Genomic DNA, 17,481 nt, shown 5'->3' with positions numbered 1-17,481 from the left:
CCAAAACCGGGGAAGATCTGGACTCTGTAGTGGCCAATCAATGTGTGAAAAGGAGGCTCCCAGAACCACTCTTTTACAATGTGAGCCCAATGAATCCTTGTCATCTTGAAACATGCCTGTGCCATCAGGGAAGAAGAAATCCATTGATGGAATAACCTGGTCCTTCAGGATGTTCAGGTCGTCAGCTGATCTCACTCTTTGGGCACATATTGAACCGAGACCTGACCAACTGCAGCAGCGCCAGATAATGAAAGGTTAGTTACGTTAAAGGTGGACTTTTTTCTTCTTCTTTTGCTCAGGCAGTGTAACTACCTTTTCAACAAGGTTCACTTCCTATTACTTCCTGCAGAGTGTTTCACGCTCTTAATGCTGGAAGGTCCCAGGGTCGATCCCCGGCCGGGGCCTTTCTCTGTTGAATCTGTACTTTCTCCCTGTCTATGCGTAGGTTTCCACCAGGTACTCCAGTTTCCCCTACCTCCAAAAACATACTGGTCAGGTTGACGCAAAGACGCAATAGCTCAGAACAAACCCAGCATTTGATCTACGCAATTTTGTTGTACAACTGTACCATGACAATATAGTTCTCTCTCTCTTAGAATAAGAATAAAACTTTCAACTAAATTTTTTCTTTTAAAAATCCACTAAATATCTTTGTTTACAGTGAACATAAAAGGTTTAGCTGGAAACAAACACAATATACTGTAAGCCATAATATAGTTGATTAAAGTCAACATTTAGCTACATTTAACATTATTTTAACGTTCAAATTCATCATTTTAAGTTATTAATGCAAAATACCAATGCAACATCTTCTAACATTTTTAAAAAGCTGGAAAACGCACAACATGTTTCCTTTAATATCGTTGTCTCCTTTCTGCCTTTGCACTGTGCACTTCTCATAAGAATGCAGTGCGCTCTAATTGTTTTCGGAGAACCCTCTTTCCCGCTACGTCCGATCAATAACGATTTCCACAAGCCGCACTAATTCACGGAGACACGGTCCATAAATGCTGGCTCATTTCTCAGGCGTGTGAGAGGCTACACTGAAAAAATAATAAATAATAAATGTATAAGTAAAGAATGGAAGTTATTGCCTTCAGATGACATTAAACAAAAAGTATGAGTGTGATAGAAATACATTTTAATATTTACTTTTTCAGTGTACCACTCAGCTTTTCTGCATCGTCATTACACGGGTTCATGAGAGAAAATGGAAAAGCGCTCAAGGCAGAGGAATCAGAAAACTTTATTAATCCCTCGTGGCTTATTGAATTATTAAATTCACTTTTATTTAGATTCACACAACAAAATTAGCAATCTAGGCTAGCTGGGTTCTGTCGTGTATATTGATTAGGAACCTTTACTCGATTATTATTGCTAGTTTGCACATTTGCCTGCTTCTTCTTCATTGATTTCACATTTCCCACTGAGTGTTCTAAAGAGCGGCTGTTGGAACAAGTGAGTTTCTCCACTGTGAGATCAATAAAGCCTTACCTTTAGCCACAGGATCTGGCAACCCAAAGTATAGAGCTGGGGTTTCTGATCAAAAACATAGTATCTTGACCTTCCTTTATGTAAATTGAGTAGAACACAACATTTGAGAGATAGGAGATTGTTTTATGGTAAGATTAAGACTCGTATGGATCAACAATGTACAGATAATCTATTCTAAAAATCTTGTGAATGCAAATAATTAACTTTGCCAATGTTCTGGAGCACTATAGTTGGTGGTTGTGTGCGTATTTAAGCCTTTACAACTAGTTTGGATTTTGACACACTTTTCTACAACTATGAGCCTGTTTCTGGGGTAATATTGCACGGTAGTTATAAATTACCACGTTGCCAGGTCAGTGACTAAGGCATAATTAAAAGCTTTGGGGGATGGGGGAATACGCTGGGCGAACCATCAAACACTGCACGTCTCACCGGGGAACTTCACGGCTGGCACCAAAAGTGGCGCAGTGACGCTGTTCCAACAGGAAAATCAGACATGGCGTTTTGCATGTGTGAATTAGACCTACATTTTTTTGTTATTTCGTTCAAAAATGATTTTGGAATTATAGAAACAAACACAAAATTCAAAATATTACCGTTTTGACACGCGAACACACCATTGACTATTATCAAGTAATTGAAAGAAATTATGAAAGGATTGTTTTGCATAGGGAGAAAACAATCTTGAATTGGCAAAAACAATATTACCATTTGAATAGACTATTTCAGCACTGCACTTTCCATTTAGTGAAAAAATTTAAGCATTTTATTATAATTTTTTGGATTTGCCATGCATAGGCTGTGTACATGTACTCGCGATTTATTGTGTCACTAATAGTATAAGCTATCACATTGACATAAAGAAACAGGTAATCTCAAGCTGAAGTTTAAAATGTTATCTTAAACTGAGCACTTTATTTTGCTATCTCCTTATATATAAATGCTGCCCTCAGAATAAGATTTATTTAAATGTGCACCTTATGGATCTTTGTAATAAAAAGTGTTTATGTTTACATTTTTTTCTGAGTTTTCAATAACACTACTCGTATTTGGCTTTGACTTTGAACATTTAATTTCACAGCTCTCACTTTGCGGAAAAAATATCGGGATATATATCGATATATATCGATATTCAACCTAAATATATCGGGATTTGACTTTTGGTCCATATCGCCCAGCCCTAATTCCATCCATGGATTTCTTCTTCCCGGATGGCACAGGCATATTCCAAGATGACAATGCCAGGATTCACATCATCGCCACAGAGTCCAGATCTTGAAAACATGGAGAATCATTGGAATGTGTTGGAGAAGGCTTTGCACAGTGGTCACACTCTCCCCTCATCAGTACAAGGTCTTGGTTTAAAATTATTGCACTGGATGGAAATAAATCTTTTGACTTTGCAGAACCTTATTGAAACAATGCCACAGCTGTAATCAAAGCTAGAGTCGGTCCAACCAACCACTGTTTTAGAGTGTGTGACCTTTTTTCTTTTTGGTCAGGCAGTGTGTAATATGCTTCGACAGATGAAAACAATGGTTGTATTTTTGTTCATTGTCATTGGATTTAAATGTATGCTTTAAATACATGTCATTGTGTGCTGAAAGCGTCCAAAATAAACAGGACATGCTTTCTGCAGCTGGAGATGTTTACTTCCAGTTATCATGTCCCATGACATGGAACTGACATTTGTCCCTAGAGTGACCCTATATATCTGCGCCTATTACACAGTTGCGCTTCCCACTTACTTAATCTATTCTACTTGGCGCAACACATTAATCAATGCTGGGTATTGATTATTCAGTTAAGATGAGCATCCTGTGGCTCCGTTATGTGCCTTTTATGGCGACCTCAAGTGTTACTCCTGCGTTACACAACCCTCGATAGCAATATAATAACCATGAGCTCGGATATGCAATGCATGTGAAAGCATTCTGGAGTCTATGGTTCACAAGCCACTGAAGTGGGCAATCTTTAATTTCAATGGATCTGATTCAACTGTCCATCAAGTAAACCTCTGACAAGTAAATGGACTGTAATTGTAGAGGCTTGCAAAGATGTATTTTTGACCTTCTTCGCGCACATCTTGTGTTAGTCTTAATTCTTCAGGGGATATAAAACGACATAATTTGCATTCAGCACTGCTGTTTTTTCCTCTGTCCACGTAGACTGGGTGGACCGCGTCCACGTAGACTATATCGCCACAAAGCCATCTGGTGACGCGAAACAAGCGGAGATGCCAGGGAAACACAAAGCTCCAACTTAATCTGGCGTTAGTCCCCACACACCATCTAATCTGGCTCGCGCGACAACAAAACCACTCTATGAATCTTTGAACGTGAAAGTGGTTGCCTTGGTAACAACGAGAGCACTGCCCCTTAATAAATTAAAACGCTGCAATTTGATATCTGGGTCGCAATCTGTAAGTGTCGCTCCACGCAGCATTACGCGCACGTGAGCGGTTCCAAGCATGCGTAAAAACACAGCGCTAACTGATTTAAGACCCCCTGCCCTGCGCCGTTAATCCTTTAGACAGAGATTATAATTTCTGACGACAGACGAGCTCGGGACAAGGGTTATCAGCAGCGAGGTGATAGATGCGCTCCGCGGAGGGGGGAAAGGAGAGCTTCGAGTGGGAACGTGTGTGCGTAAAGGCGATGCAGCGACCGAGAGCGCGACAGACACGGCGCTGAGGAGGTGTGGGCGTGGTTTCTGCCTCCAAGATGATGCCAACTAAAACTAAAAACAGGCTTCTCGCTTCGCGCACGAGCCAATCCAAAGAGGAAGGGCTGAAGAAGGCGATGTCATCTCCCCAGTGAAGCCGCTGTTGCTTTAAAGCTGCAGTCGCTCGTTTCTGAACATTTCTCCATCTTTAGCTACATAATTCCCCCTGCCCTATAATCTCCCAGTGTTTTTTATTTTATTTTTATCGTTTATTTGCTGTAAACCCATCTGTAGCCATGTCGGACTCGGAGGATATGACGGAGTTCGCCAGCATCGTGGAGAGGATCGAGCGGGGAGAGGTGAGTGACGGCGTCGGTGTGGCGGGGATGGATGATTTACGGGCTTCTGACAGCGGCGCTCTGCCTGTCAAACGCGGCACACGGCACTGGGCAGCGGCCTGGAAGGTTGCATACGCTCTGCATCACACATAGCCTATAGGGTTAAAAGTCATGCAATTACATCATTCTGACGCCTATAAATAGCCAAGATGGATAATGGAACTAGTATTTGTTGCTGTACCCACAAATCATTGTTTCAAAAGGCGTGTCATGGGGCTTATTTCATGGCATGTTTGCATAATGTTCTATGGTTGCAGCAGGACTGATCACTATGCTAATGGTTGTACATCTTTATAGTAATACAAAGGTATGTGAGGTGTCTTGTCCAAGGGTACAACATCAGTCTACACCGGTCAGGAGCTGTGGGTGACTGAATGGCTCCAGGCAATGAGACTTAGCAGGGAGATCACCCTATTTTGCATGTTTTGGGTTCATGGAGGAAATCAGTGGAACTCTAGAGGTTTCTCGCCTGGTGTGGCTTCTTGGGCTGTTTGTAAAATCCTGGAGCAAAGTGGTCATCCTTTGGTGCAGAAAGGTTTCCCAAATGTGTTCAAATGGACAGGAAAGAGCCAGTGAAGGCTTTATCAAATTACCAATAATACTGATGTACTCTTTAAAAAAAAATCATTCAGGTCAGAGGTCTACAACCTAGTTTATCCAAAGAATTGATCTTCTGTGGTTGTGATTCTCCTGGTCATTATGGTCAAGCTCTCCCATGTGACTTTGAACGCTGTAAAGAAGAATACCCCATAGAATGAGTTTCTGTGCTTTTGTGTGTGTCAGGACATGGTAGCTGCAGGGCACTGGCTGCTCTTGCTATTAATAGTAAACAAACGTGAAGATGCAGAGTTGAATTAGCAGCTTCAGTGCCTGGGTAGGTCGTGTGCAGCCGGCTGGAGTCAGTCTGGTCCATATTATGTGGAGAAAGAGTTGGCAGCAGCTGTGCGCAGTGACAGGGCACTATGAGGCACTTATTCACGGGGGCTGGGGCCAATACTCCATGATATGCATTTTGTGTTAACCTGATGATGTAAAGACTTGGGTTCTATATAATGGTCATTAAACAGTTTGCTGATTCTTTATACAAATTATAGGAGTTGATCAGTGCGCAGTCAGTCCTATTGTCAAGAGATTCAGCACAGAAAAGGGGTGTATGCCAAGTGTATGTCCTCGTGTGTGTATTGGCCCAAGATATTTAAACTCCATTATCCTATGTTCCAGGAGGGAGACCTGGATGGCACCCCAGCAAAAGAACCTAAGATGGTACAAATAAAATGGGCCAATCTGTCACAAAGTTTCACCAATTGATGAGCATTTGAAAATGTACATTTTAGATCATCAGTCGTGTCAGCATTAATGAATGTATTGTAAAATAGAGATTGTTTATTTTTTTTCGTGTGTACACTTTTAGGAAAAGCATAGAACGTATATTATACAGTGATTTTATTGTTGATTGGATTTATTGATTGTAATTGTAATGCTTTATGTTCACACCTGTCCAGGGACTGCGGATGGAAAATAGCTGCTGAGCTAAATCTGGTACAAACATCTCCTCTTGTAAAGACTAATGGTTCTGTACATTGTCCCTGTTTCAATAAATAATGATAATAATAGTTCAAGGCCTCAAAATGCCTCCCCCACACAAAACATAGTTTAGTTTAACCAGGATAGTCCCACTGAGATTAAGAATCTCTTTTTCAGAAGAGTCCTGGCCCAAGAGGGGAATCTATTGTACATGTTTTTAGTGGAAGGGTAACCGGAGTGCCCGGAGTACGCAGACACGGGGAGAACATGCATACTCCACACAGAAAGGCCCTGTCCAGGTGGGAATCGAACCCTGGACTTTCTAGCTGTGGGGTGTGAGCGCTAACTGCTGTGCCACCGTGCCCCCAGTTTAGTTTAGTTTATTAATGGAATTCCCCCTTGAGATGTGCCATCTTTTTCTTGAGGGGGTCCATGATATCAGGCGCTGTTTAAGTCCCATTTAACGGAACTTCCCACTTTAGGCTTTCAACATGTTATTATGCTGTCCCCTGTTCCTCATGCTGTAATTTATTTTATTCACAGTTTGGTCATTTACTCTTTCACTGCTGGAGCGCTGATTTGTATTTCTTGTGTAATACAATCCGGAATGGTCCTCTCCTGTTCTGCACTGCATTTATGGTGGCGCCATTGATTTAGCTGTGCTGTTAGCCAAAAATGAAGTCTCTGAGTCGTACTTTGTTTTCCTTGTTTTATTCTCCCCGCTGCCAGCCGAGGAACATGCGTCAATCTACAAATATGAGCCTGCATCTGGAGCTTTTTAAAAATGGATAGAATTGCAAAACCGAGGCGTTCCTTTTTAGGCGAGGTACCATAATGACTTCATGCTGCAGCTCTGTGGGGAGACAAGGAGGAAATCTATATCCTCCATGTTTGGATGTTCTCATCAACTTCAGTCAGAAACAATTTAGGAGGAATTGTTTGTTTTCCTTACATGTTTTCTCTCTGTGTTTAAGCAAAGCACTAACATTCCCTTACTTGTTCTACATAATGTATTCAAACTACCTGAGCTCATGCTGTGGGGTGAAAGTGAGTTGAATGTCCATTCAGATTCATGGGTCCTATATGCACTTATAAGGCAGCGGTGGTTTCTATGGAGACTTAGCTCCGCCCACTGCGCCTCTGACTCCTCCCCTGCCCAGTCAGAGTTGCCAAGTTTGTTGCAACTTTGTCTTTATTTGGTTTGTTTTGTTTTTAGATGAGTCATTTTGGAAATTTTCTTTTCTGTTTGCTATTTTTAAGTGACTATTGCTTGAGGTGTTTTGGTTTATTTGTTTGTTCGTGTGTTTTGTGTGAACCAGTGTCAGGTTTAGTGAGTAGAATCTGCAGTAGAGAATAGCTTTTTTAAAAATTATAATCTGAACATTTAGTATTTGTTTTGCATGTTTAAAATAAATGAATGCAATAAAGAGGTATACAAATCCAAAAAGAAATAAAAGTCCGTAACCTATTTTAAAAGCTTTAGGGTGGCCACTGTTTTGACTGTATTAGGGCTTCAACCCTTTTACCCTATAGTCACTCTAGTCAGTTGGATTTTATGCATTAGGCCCAGTAATAACCAACATTAAACTACTCTTACATATTATTCTTATTTTTGAAAGTATAAAACAAACAAACATTTACTGCCTGTACCTGATTTTTCAGTTTACAAATGAAAGATGGCGCGCAAGTAAAGTAAATTACTTGTTGTGTCCAAACTCATTCCAACAGGATCACTTTTCAGGGTCACTGTCACAGAAACGCTAACACACTCCTGCAAGTTCATGAAATTGAATCAAATGTTTACTTTGAAGCACAGTATTTCTACAGCATTTTACAACATACTGCGGAGGAAATTTAGGCCTTTAACTCTCACACCTCACCAGAAACGACCACATTTTCTCCAGTTTGACTTTGCCCAAATAAAAGCTTCTTGAACAAAGCGTCAAAATAGAGGTGAAAACGAGGATGGAAATCCAACAAAAGAGCGACAAAAAGCAACAAGAACACAATTAAAAAGTGACAAAATTATGACAAAAAAACACAACAAAAACATCACAAAAACAAGTGACGAAAGCATGACAAGAATGTGCTGTAAATGCGGCGACAATGCAACAAAAAAAGTTTAGATCAGTTTTGTTGGTCTTAGTTTTCAAATGAGACGTGACACTGACTTATAGGCTGTAAGAAGCTTTTAGACTTGGGTAAGGCCGAACGGGAGAAAATGCGCTTTTTTAAGTGAAGAGGTTAAAGAATTAGACCCTGACATTATAACTGAACCAATAGTAATTTGAATTTAGTAGCATAGTCTAAAAAACAAGTAAATACATAGATCAATGAATGAATGAATGAATGAATAGTGGTAAATTAACCTCTTAACCGATGCCTTAAACAAGTGCATTTTCTCCAGTTCAGCTTTACCCAAATCTAAAAGGTTAGACCCTACAGGCCAGAGTGACTCCTCATTTGAAAGCTAAGACCTACAAAACTGATCTGGAAGGATCTTGCCGTGTTGTCGTCACTTTTTGGACATTTTATTTCACTGCTTTTTTGTCACTTTTTCTGCACTCTTTTGTTGCTTTTCTGTTGCATTCACGACACTTTTTTGTCACTTTTTTTGTCACTTTTTCATCCTGTTTTATGTCGTTATTTTGACACTTTTTCAAGAAGCTTTTAGATTTGGTTAAAGGGATATTTCAGGATTTTTGACATAGGGCCTGATTTCCTAGTTATCCAGCGTGTTGTTGATTTCTGGAGATTTAAAAAAAAAATTCATGCAGTTCTTATATTTAAAGAGTTTAGTGGTGCTAGGCTAGTGCTAGGCTAGTGCGTGTCTATGGTAACTAGTAGCCTGCACTAAAAACTTCCACGTGTAGTAATACCGGCCACAGGCAAACAAACTACTGTAGATCCGCTAACCGAGCAGATCACTCCGCCGGTAATATCTCAAAAATTATTCAGTCAACACAGACATTTATATGGGTAGTCTGGTGTTACACGTGATTTGCCTCAGGTGCACTGTGCTTGGGTCAGACTGTTTTTAATGCACGCTACTAGTTACCATAGACAAACGCTAGCCTAGCACTACCACTGAACTCTTCAAATATAAGGACTGCATGAATTAAAATAAAGAAATCTCTCCAGAAACCAACAACACTCTGGATAACTAGGAAATGAGGCCCTATGTCAAAAATCCTGAAACATCCCTTTTAAAGTGAAATTGGCGGGGGGTTAAGAGGTTCATGAAACAATACAATTCAGGCTTGCAAACTGACATGAGCTAGTTTCTGTGGCGGGATCTGGCAACCCCGGTGTGCACGCTGCTCCGCTCAGCCTCTCCTCTCTCTGAGTCTCTGCACCGTCACGCTATTTAAATTCGCTCAGCCGCCCCGCACACACGGCATCTCCTCTCCTCCTGCTCGCACCGAGAACTTGTTTTTTGCTCAATCAAAAACACGTCGGAGATCGTTTTTCGCGGACGCGTCGGCGCTGTCTGTCTCTCGTCATGGCTGCGGAGAGGCGACGCAGTAGTTTTATGGGGGTAAGTCGGATATTCGGGGGGAAGATTTGGGGGCGTAAGGATGGTTATTGATGGAAGAAGTTGCAACTGTTTTGTTTTTTTGTCTCGTCATTGTTCTGCGGTCTGGAGTCTTTGGACCGGTCCGTAAACACACGCCATCGGCAGCTGCTGGCCTGGTTTCATTGAATACTCGCGATAACGACATTTACCGTCTTTTTGTTTGTTTGTTTGCAACCTATTTTGGGCGATCGTGTCTACTTTTAACGAGGTCTAACAGGTGTTGACTGGACGTGCGTTGTTTCAATGGAGTGCTGCAAAAGCTTGATCACCAGAGCATAGAGGGACAGAGTGGGGAAAATGGAAATACGTTATAGCTTTGTACGGTCAAAACGCAAAACGTGCGCTGCTGGCATCGTGCATGGTTTAACGTTTGCGTATTTTTAGCTGATCTTAATCTTTCTTATGTAATGAATGGAAACGTGCTAAAGACTGACCAGCTGGACTTCAGCTTTATGTGATTGATTGTTAGAAAAAAAAAGATGCCCTTGAAAGAAGTAGAGTAGGCCGATCAACTTGCCATTTAGCTTTGAGAAAATGTATTGAGATTAATAAAATCTAATGTGGAATTAAATAAAGCAAAAGCTTTGATGTGTAAATAGAGGAAAATCCAGTTACCATGGAGATCCGCCATCTTTGCAGCTGTTGGCATACATTTCCATTGACTAACATTAGCTGAAAACAGTGTAAAAAGTGGAACAACTCCGTGAGTAACTGCTGATAAATACTAGGGCTAAGACTCACGATCCGATACGTATCACGATACTAAGGGGCCGAGCCGATACGTATTGTATATAGAGTTCGGGAATGTGACATCAATATTGTATATAGAGTTCGGGAATGTGACATCATATCGCTAAGTATTATGGCATTAGCATATTGTAAACTAATGGAGATTTTAAAAGTTAAAATACTGGAGTTATTGTTCACATTGAAGCACTTGGACACCAAAATGTATTTACCAGCAGTAACTCAGCAGCTAACGGAGCTGTTCCACGGCTATTTTCTCCACTTTTTAAACTGTTTTTAGCTAATTTTAGTTAATGGAAATGTATGCTAACAGCTGCAAAGATGGCGGATCTCCTTGGTAACTGGAATTTCCCAAACTCTATTGCGATATAGTAATTATGATAAGTAACCTGTTTACCTTAAAATGTGTAAAAAGTGATGTGTCTAAAGTTATAAACCAAATGCCATTTGGCATTTACTGAAGTGTTAAGATTGAAAAGTGCATCAACACAAAAAGTAACAAAGTGCTGTGATGAAAATGCCTCAAGTATTGAAAGTATTGTGATACTTGATAAAGTATCGATACTTGGTATTGCCACACAATAAGTATTGCGATCCAAGTCTGATCCGATATTTTGTCCCCGCCCTAGTAAATACATCTAACACACTGTAGTGTCCAAGTGTTTTAATGGAACAATAATTCCAGTATTTTAACTTAAAATCTCTTCATTTACAATCGCTGCTAATCCACTAAATGCTTAGTGATCTGACATCACATTCCCGAACAATATAGAGCGAGTTGAGGTGGCGTTCATGTGCAATTTTCTACTTTGGTATTTACCATAATTACGAGACCACATGAAGGCAGCATCATAATCAGAAATCCAAGGAAAACTAGGTCAAATTGTATTGTTTTCTTGTTCTGCTTTTAAAAGTAGCTTGCAAGCCCAAAGGGTTGCACACCTCCAGTTGTTTGTCATACACAATGCTGAAGTTTTAAGCCTTCAGTTGGTCTCAAATCTGGTTTATTAATTTGAATTAGACAAAATTGGTCCAGAACTTGTATTATTTTAAACCCTTTTTGGTTTAGTCCAACTTTAATCTTGATCTAGGCCTGGTGGAATTTATGGTGGTAGGTCAAATGTGAGGTGTGACAGTTTAGAACCACTCGGCTATCTCATAAACCATAATTTATGGTGTTAAAAGCCATATAAGTTTGACTGTAAAATATTAAGAAGTGAGAATTGAAATGACTATGGCGATGAAGCCTATACTGATCTCATTGTTCTAACAAAAGTGTCCAAACCTGTCCTGATTTAAAAAGTGGCTAATTAAGTGGAAATATTAAATGCTTGATGTCCTCTTGTCTTCACCCAGGTCCCCATAAAGAACATCGAGAGGGAGCTGATTTGTCCCATCTGTAAGGAGCTCTTCACTCACCCGCTCATCCTCCCCTGCCAGCACAGCGTCTGCCACAAATGCATCCGCGAGCTGCTCATGCTCAACCACGACGACTCCTTCGATGCCGGTTCCGAGTGCTCCTTACCGGGCAGCCCCAGGTCCAGGGTGCCCTCTCCTTCTATGGAACGGCTGGACAGGCTCGTGAGATCAGGTGGGGGTAAGATCCAAGATATTTCTATTTTACTCATTGTTACAGGCCTAGATGTAATAACTTATTTTGGTCAGTTGACAGTATTACCGTCTCGACACCTCTTAAAGAATGTCACGGCCGCGTGTGATCTCGGCAGGATCATTAGTCACATTGTTGACAAGCAAGGCCTCGACTCTGTATATGAGCTTATTGCAGCTAGTGTCTCCATCCAGAAACAAGCCGAGAGTACATCATTAGGCGTCATATTGTCTCCTAAGAAAGTCAATATCACAGGAAGTTTGCTCACAGGATAAAAGCTATGCTCTTTCTCCTAATCCAATTGTCTACCCTGACGCAACAGGTTACAGCTGCACGACACGGAAGTGCTTTGTTCTGGCCTAAATGCCTTTGTCTATTCAAAACAATAATGGACAGGTTTGTCTCAGTGGGAAATTATCTTTACAACATAGACTTGTCTCAAAGATAACAAGCAAACCGTTTAGACAAGAAAGCTAAACATTACAGTGTATGCTTGGGCTTCTCAAATTGCAATCTCGAATCATTTGGTTTGCCACTTATGAATTAGAAGCAATTTTCGTCTAGGGGAATAACATTTGCGAAAAGACTGAGATATGAACAGCTGAACTATTAGAAGAATCCTATGCATTTCAGAACAAGTTTGTAGGGGCCTAAGCTACAGGGTTTCAAGTACAGGGTTTTATATACAAGCAACCCATGGAGATAATGTATCAATTTACCAAATGATTGAATTACTTTAAATACGATCTGCAAACAAAGGTTCACTAAAGTGTTCACATAAGTAGCTATCTGTCTTTCTTATTTCTTACTAGCAGCTCATGGAGGAGGAAAAAAACGAAATTGAGCCCAACTTGTATAGAGTGTCTTTGGAGCGCACCCCTCCTCCCTCCTCTTGCCCTAGATAAACTGAGGCGAACAAAGTGATTTAATTACTTAAGCGTTTAACTATTACATTGTCTGTCATCAGGCCATTCTTCAATCCCGTCTGCCTCTTCATTGCCATTTAGAAAGCCGAGAGAAGAAAAACATGTCATGCTTGAGTTTGTTGGAGGGAAGGTTGACAAGCTCCGTGGCCATAATTGCCCGTACTGTCTGTTTCCAATACCCCGCAGGCATAAAGAATCCCTAATCATACTGTAGCGCTAACATTCATTTACGCAGGATTAGCTTTTCTCAATCTTGATCGGATTTGCAGGCATCATGTGTATGCATTGTGTACAGTGAGAAGGGGTAAAGTGCGTAAGCTACTTTTAAGGAATTTTAAGACATTAAACCCATGCTGAGCTGAAGGAAAGCCGAGCTGGATGGCGTTCGATAGGCCTGAATGATTTTGGAGATGTATCTAATTGAGTTTCTGTATAGTGTTGAGGCATTACCGCTTCAGGGTAAAAGTGAAATATGAATTTAAACTAATACAAGAGTGGAAAGCATTTCAGAACAGGTTTGTAGAGGTCTCAACTATAAGACGTAAGACCTCCATAAGGACTTTAACCCAGGGGTGTCCAAACCTTTTTCACTGAGAGCAGCATATTGATTTGTATAAGGCATGAAGTGCATTCAAACATTCAACAGGGTGTATTTAAGAGCGGTTTTAACCTATCTCCACACTTTTATTTGGGCTTGGAACCATAATGCCAGTTCAGTCTCACAATAAGGTTTTTTTTTGTGTGGAATTATTAATATTGCAGTAAAAGTACCATATGTAGCGATGTGTGGCAATAAAACAAGCAGCCTGAGGGCCACCAACAACTGGTCTGAGGGCCGCATTTGGCCCTCGGACCGCACTTTGGACACCCCTGCCTTAACCAGACACAGGGATGGTGCACAAATTTGCCAATGTCTTATGAATGTGTTTCAAAATCGTGTGCAGTTATTGGAAAGTGTAACCAATTTCTGCTTTGCATAGTTGAGGTCTCTTTAGGCCAAAAAGTTTCTCTAAACAAGGCTGTCTTTCTACATTATGAGAGCTCTGGGCTTATAGCCATTACAGTGGACCACTCATTGGTACACTTGCCCACTTCATGCTCTAAATCCTAAAGGAAATTGCCGAAAGCAGCCCATATACCTGTGCCCCAAGTATTAAAGTGTTGAAATGTTTAACTGGAGAAGGTGAATAGTGAAAGCTTTTTATTTACTTTCAAACAAGGCCTCTTTTCATCAGACCAGTCTCTCCCTCCACCTCAGTGACTATTCTTCACCGACTGACCTGGGTCTGTTTAGTTTATGCTGGAAATAACCAAATTTACCCTTTGAGTAAACACATTTTCAAACTGACCTTTTTTTAATAATTTCTGTTGTTTTTTGGAACAGTATGACTTAAATTATAGGTATTGTCTAAAACGTTGGACTGTCAACTCTATCATAGTAAAATAAGGAAAGACATGATTTGAAATATTAGACTTCAACCTAGAAACATAGAAAGGGATGATTACTTTCTGAAGCCACCGTGTTTAAACAAGCAGATCTTGTTCTTCCTTTGGAAAATGTTAGAAAATACGTACATTATAAACCCAGTACGTACAAACAAAACGGCAAAATCCAATTTGTTGGTAGCCATGGCGATGTAACCTTCTTCAGAGCAATGACTGGGATTAGGCGGGGGGGACAGAGAGGGGCGACTTAAGGCTATATTTATCAATGTTCAGAGTGGATGAGCCTTTTTGTTCTAGACCTTTTTAAATCAGCATGGGACGGTCTGAAAAGTAAATAACGACGGGGACTTCTGGTTCTGGTTTTTCATAGACTTTAAGCTCTTTTTTTAGTGAGTTTTGGGCGACTCATGACCATAAAAGCACTTATTGAACTACAATATTATCTCATTACAAACTTAAATGAGTTTTGATTAGATATGATTGGATGGTGATGTTAGCCTTGCCTTTAGACTCCTATCAAAAGTGTATGGGGGAAATGAATGTGAAATATATGTATTTCCATAATCAAAGTCCAAGTTCACTGCTCCCCTGGTTACTTTCATCATATAATGTTTCTCTCAACAGCTTTTGTGACATTCTTGCATTGCTTTTACTAAAACCCGATTCTTTTGCCAGTATTTCATTTTTAAACTGGGTTAGTCTTTTCTAAATGCCATTGTCATGTTTATTTGTAGATGGTGAAATGTCACTCATGTCACTTCATTGTATGCACAGTTTTATTCTGTTCTCACCTTGCATCTCTGTCCATTGCTTGCAGCCTCAGTGCGAAGGTCGTTCGGAAGCCGAGGTAGACGCGGGCTGCGTGTTTTCAGTAGCTATAGTAGTGAGTACAGTGTTACTATAGCGACCCCTGTGAAACCTTAGTGTGGTTCTACTCCTTTTCTCTCAATAGCTGTAGCCATGTCAATGCTACCACACAAACTTTCAATACAGGCTAACATTTTACATAAAATGTCCACTGAGCATGGGTGAGTTTTACAAAATTGTAATTGAGGGAAAAAAGGTTATTATATTATCATATTCCCCCCCAAAATACTGTTCAAATCTGTGTACACTAAAGCTTTGGTTATTCAGTAAAAAGTAGGGAGCACAATCAAGAGTGTGCTCGCCAAATACAGGATCCGCAGCCAACTTTAATTTAGAGAGGGGGGAGCGAGAGGTTTCCTAGGATTTGGGCTTGAAGCGGAATTCGTCTGCTGGATGGTGTACACAAGCTAAGCCTGTGTTTATTTAGTAAATATAGTCTGGGCACAGGCACTTTTTCACGAGATGGAGCTCTGTAACAGGTCTGTCACTTTGATGCTTTGCATATAACTCTTAAAACGTCAGATATGTTTGGGCTTGCTGGGATTTCTTTGACTGGCTTCTGCGAATGAAGCCTCGGGGACCAGTTCATGCTTCACTTGATAACTATATGCTGTTCATTTGCCCCATTTATGACAGTTTTTGTTTTGTTTTTTAAATCAGTTGCCAAGTAATACAACTTAACATGCTCAGTGGATATTTTTCAAATGTGCTTTGATAAGAGCAAAAATAACTTGTCGTTTTGTTTGAGGTGAAAGGGATTTTAGGGGCATTTGCTGAAACTAATGTTTTTCTTTAACTTTACATAAGCAGCAGACTAAGGTGTAATTGGTTTTGTCAAATAACATTATGCTTTATTAAGTTTCTTGGGCTGGGGCGGTTTGCACTGGGAGACTGTAGCAGCTCCACAGTGACTCAGTGCTTTCAGACTTCTGCATCAGCACAGACAAACACTGCCCCCAGCTCTTATGTCTGCCCCGCCACCTGCTCTGCTGTCTGAAAAACAGGCTGCAGTGCAGAGGTGAGGAGCCAAAAGTGCTTCTCGAGCAGAAACGTATTAACGGGTGGGTAAAACGGTGAAAAATTCACATCATGATTCTCTTACTGTTAGATTTAATCATGATTGATGGACATTTATTAGTTTTCTATTTAATGTAAAGGGAAACTACCTCTCACTCACTCGGAATGGGAAAAGTAGGCGGTAAAAGTAGAAATCATTTGTTGGTGTTTGAGGATAGTGCTGCTTTCAACCGAAAAGTCAAATAAATAGTAATAAACCAAAACGAAGATCTCCCAAAATTACTCAACTAAAACAAAAAAAGATCTCCCAAAATTACTCAAGTAAAACAAAAAAAAGTAGAGGTCGACCAATATGGGATTTTCTAAGGCCGATGCTGATATTTGTGGCCCATTTTTCCAAATGTCTGGTCTATAATCCTGTAAAAACATTAATACTTGGCCTCTCCAGCAGTGGCCAAATTTATTGTATGATTCAATCATAGTTTCTGTCCCAGCTTTGATTAGTTGCTGTTAGCATTAGCATTCTACCATTAGCATTAGCATACTGTGACTAGCTGCGGCTTTTTGTGCAGCGATTGCAAATAATGCGCAGGTTAAGAAAAGCAATTGAATTTAACAAACTTGTAGCTAACCAATTGCGATGTTTCTCTGTTACCCTGAGGCCTAGGGAGTTATGGGAGGACTCTTTTTAAAGCCCTGACTTATGGTGCGTTCATGTGGTCAGGGGAGCTCGTTTTCCCCAGTTGGTTTGGGTTCATGTGTTTTTTATGTGGGAAAGTGGGGATTTTGATGTCATCAAATAAAAACGCTTTTTTATCATTGGTTAGCGCTTAGCTGAGCTTAGCATTTAAATGTGTTTGCATCTCAAAAGCTAAATGTTAGTTTAAAAAAAATATATCACTTAAATTTGCTTTTTGCTAGCGTTAATGTCAGGCATTTCACTCACAATTTTGTTACTACAAAGATGACGACAGCTCCATCTAAAGTAAAAAAAAGTAGCAGTGTTAAACTAAAAAGCTCACATTAAACGATTAGAGAACAAATCACCTGATTTTAAGTCGGGAAGCTCGTCTTGACCTGAGTTCCCGTGTCGTTTTCCCCAGTTGAGCGACCGTTCACGTGAATTCCCCAACTGGGGAAGTCGTTCGCCCGAGTTCCCGAGGACCACATGAACGCACCATAACTGTAGCTCTTTCCAATGCAAAAACACCA

At 40.4% G+C, this 17,481-nt stretch overlaps 1 protein-coding gene across 1 annotated transcript in view; it reads left to right on the top strand.

The window, feature by feature from the left end:
- The first annotated feature begins 3,935 nt into the window (after positions 1–3,935).
- Positions 3,936–17,481, top strand: part of trim36 (tripartite motif containing 36) — a 33,546-nt gene continuing 20,000 nt past the window's right edge. The window contains exons 1-3 of the mRNA XM_079553175.1: positions 3,936–4,517; positions 11,761–11,995; positions 15,203–15,232. Of these exons, the coding sequence (XP_079409301.1) occupies positions 4,455–4,517; positions 11,761–11,995; positions 15,203–15,232 (328 nt within the window). The 5' untranslated portion in view covers positions 3,936–4,454. The remainder of the gene's footprint in view (positions 4,518–11,760; positions 11,996–15,202; positions 15,233–17,481) is intronic.

This window comes from Gobius niger (assembly GCF_951799975.1).
Source record: "Gobius niger genome assembly, chromosome: 1".
NCBI classification, from domain to species: domain Eukaryota; kingdom Metazoa; phylum Chordata; class Actinopteri; order Gobiiformes; family Gobiidae; genus Gobius; species Gobius niger.
The sequence above is the reverse complement of the archived record's forward strand: the minus strand, read 5'-3'. Positions and strand labels throughout refer to the sequence as shown.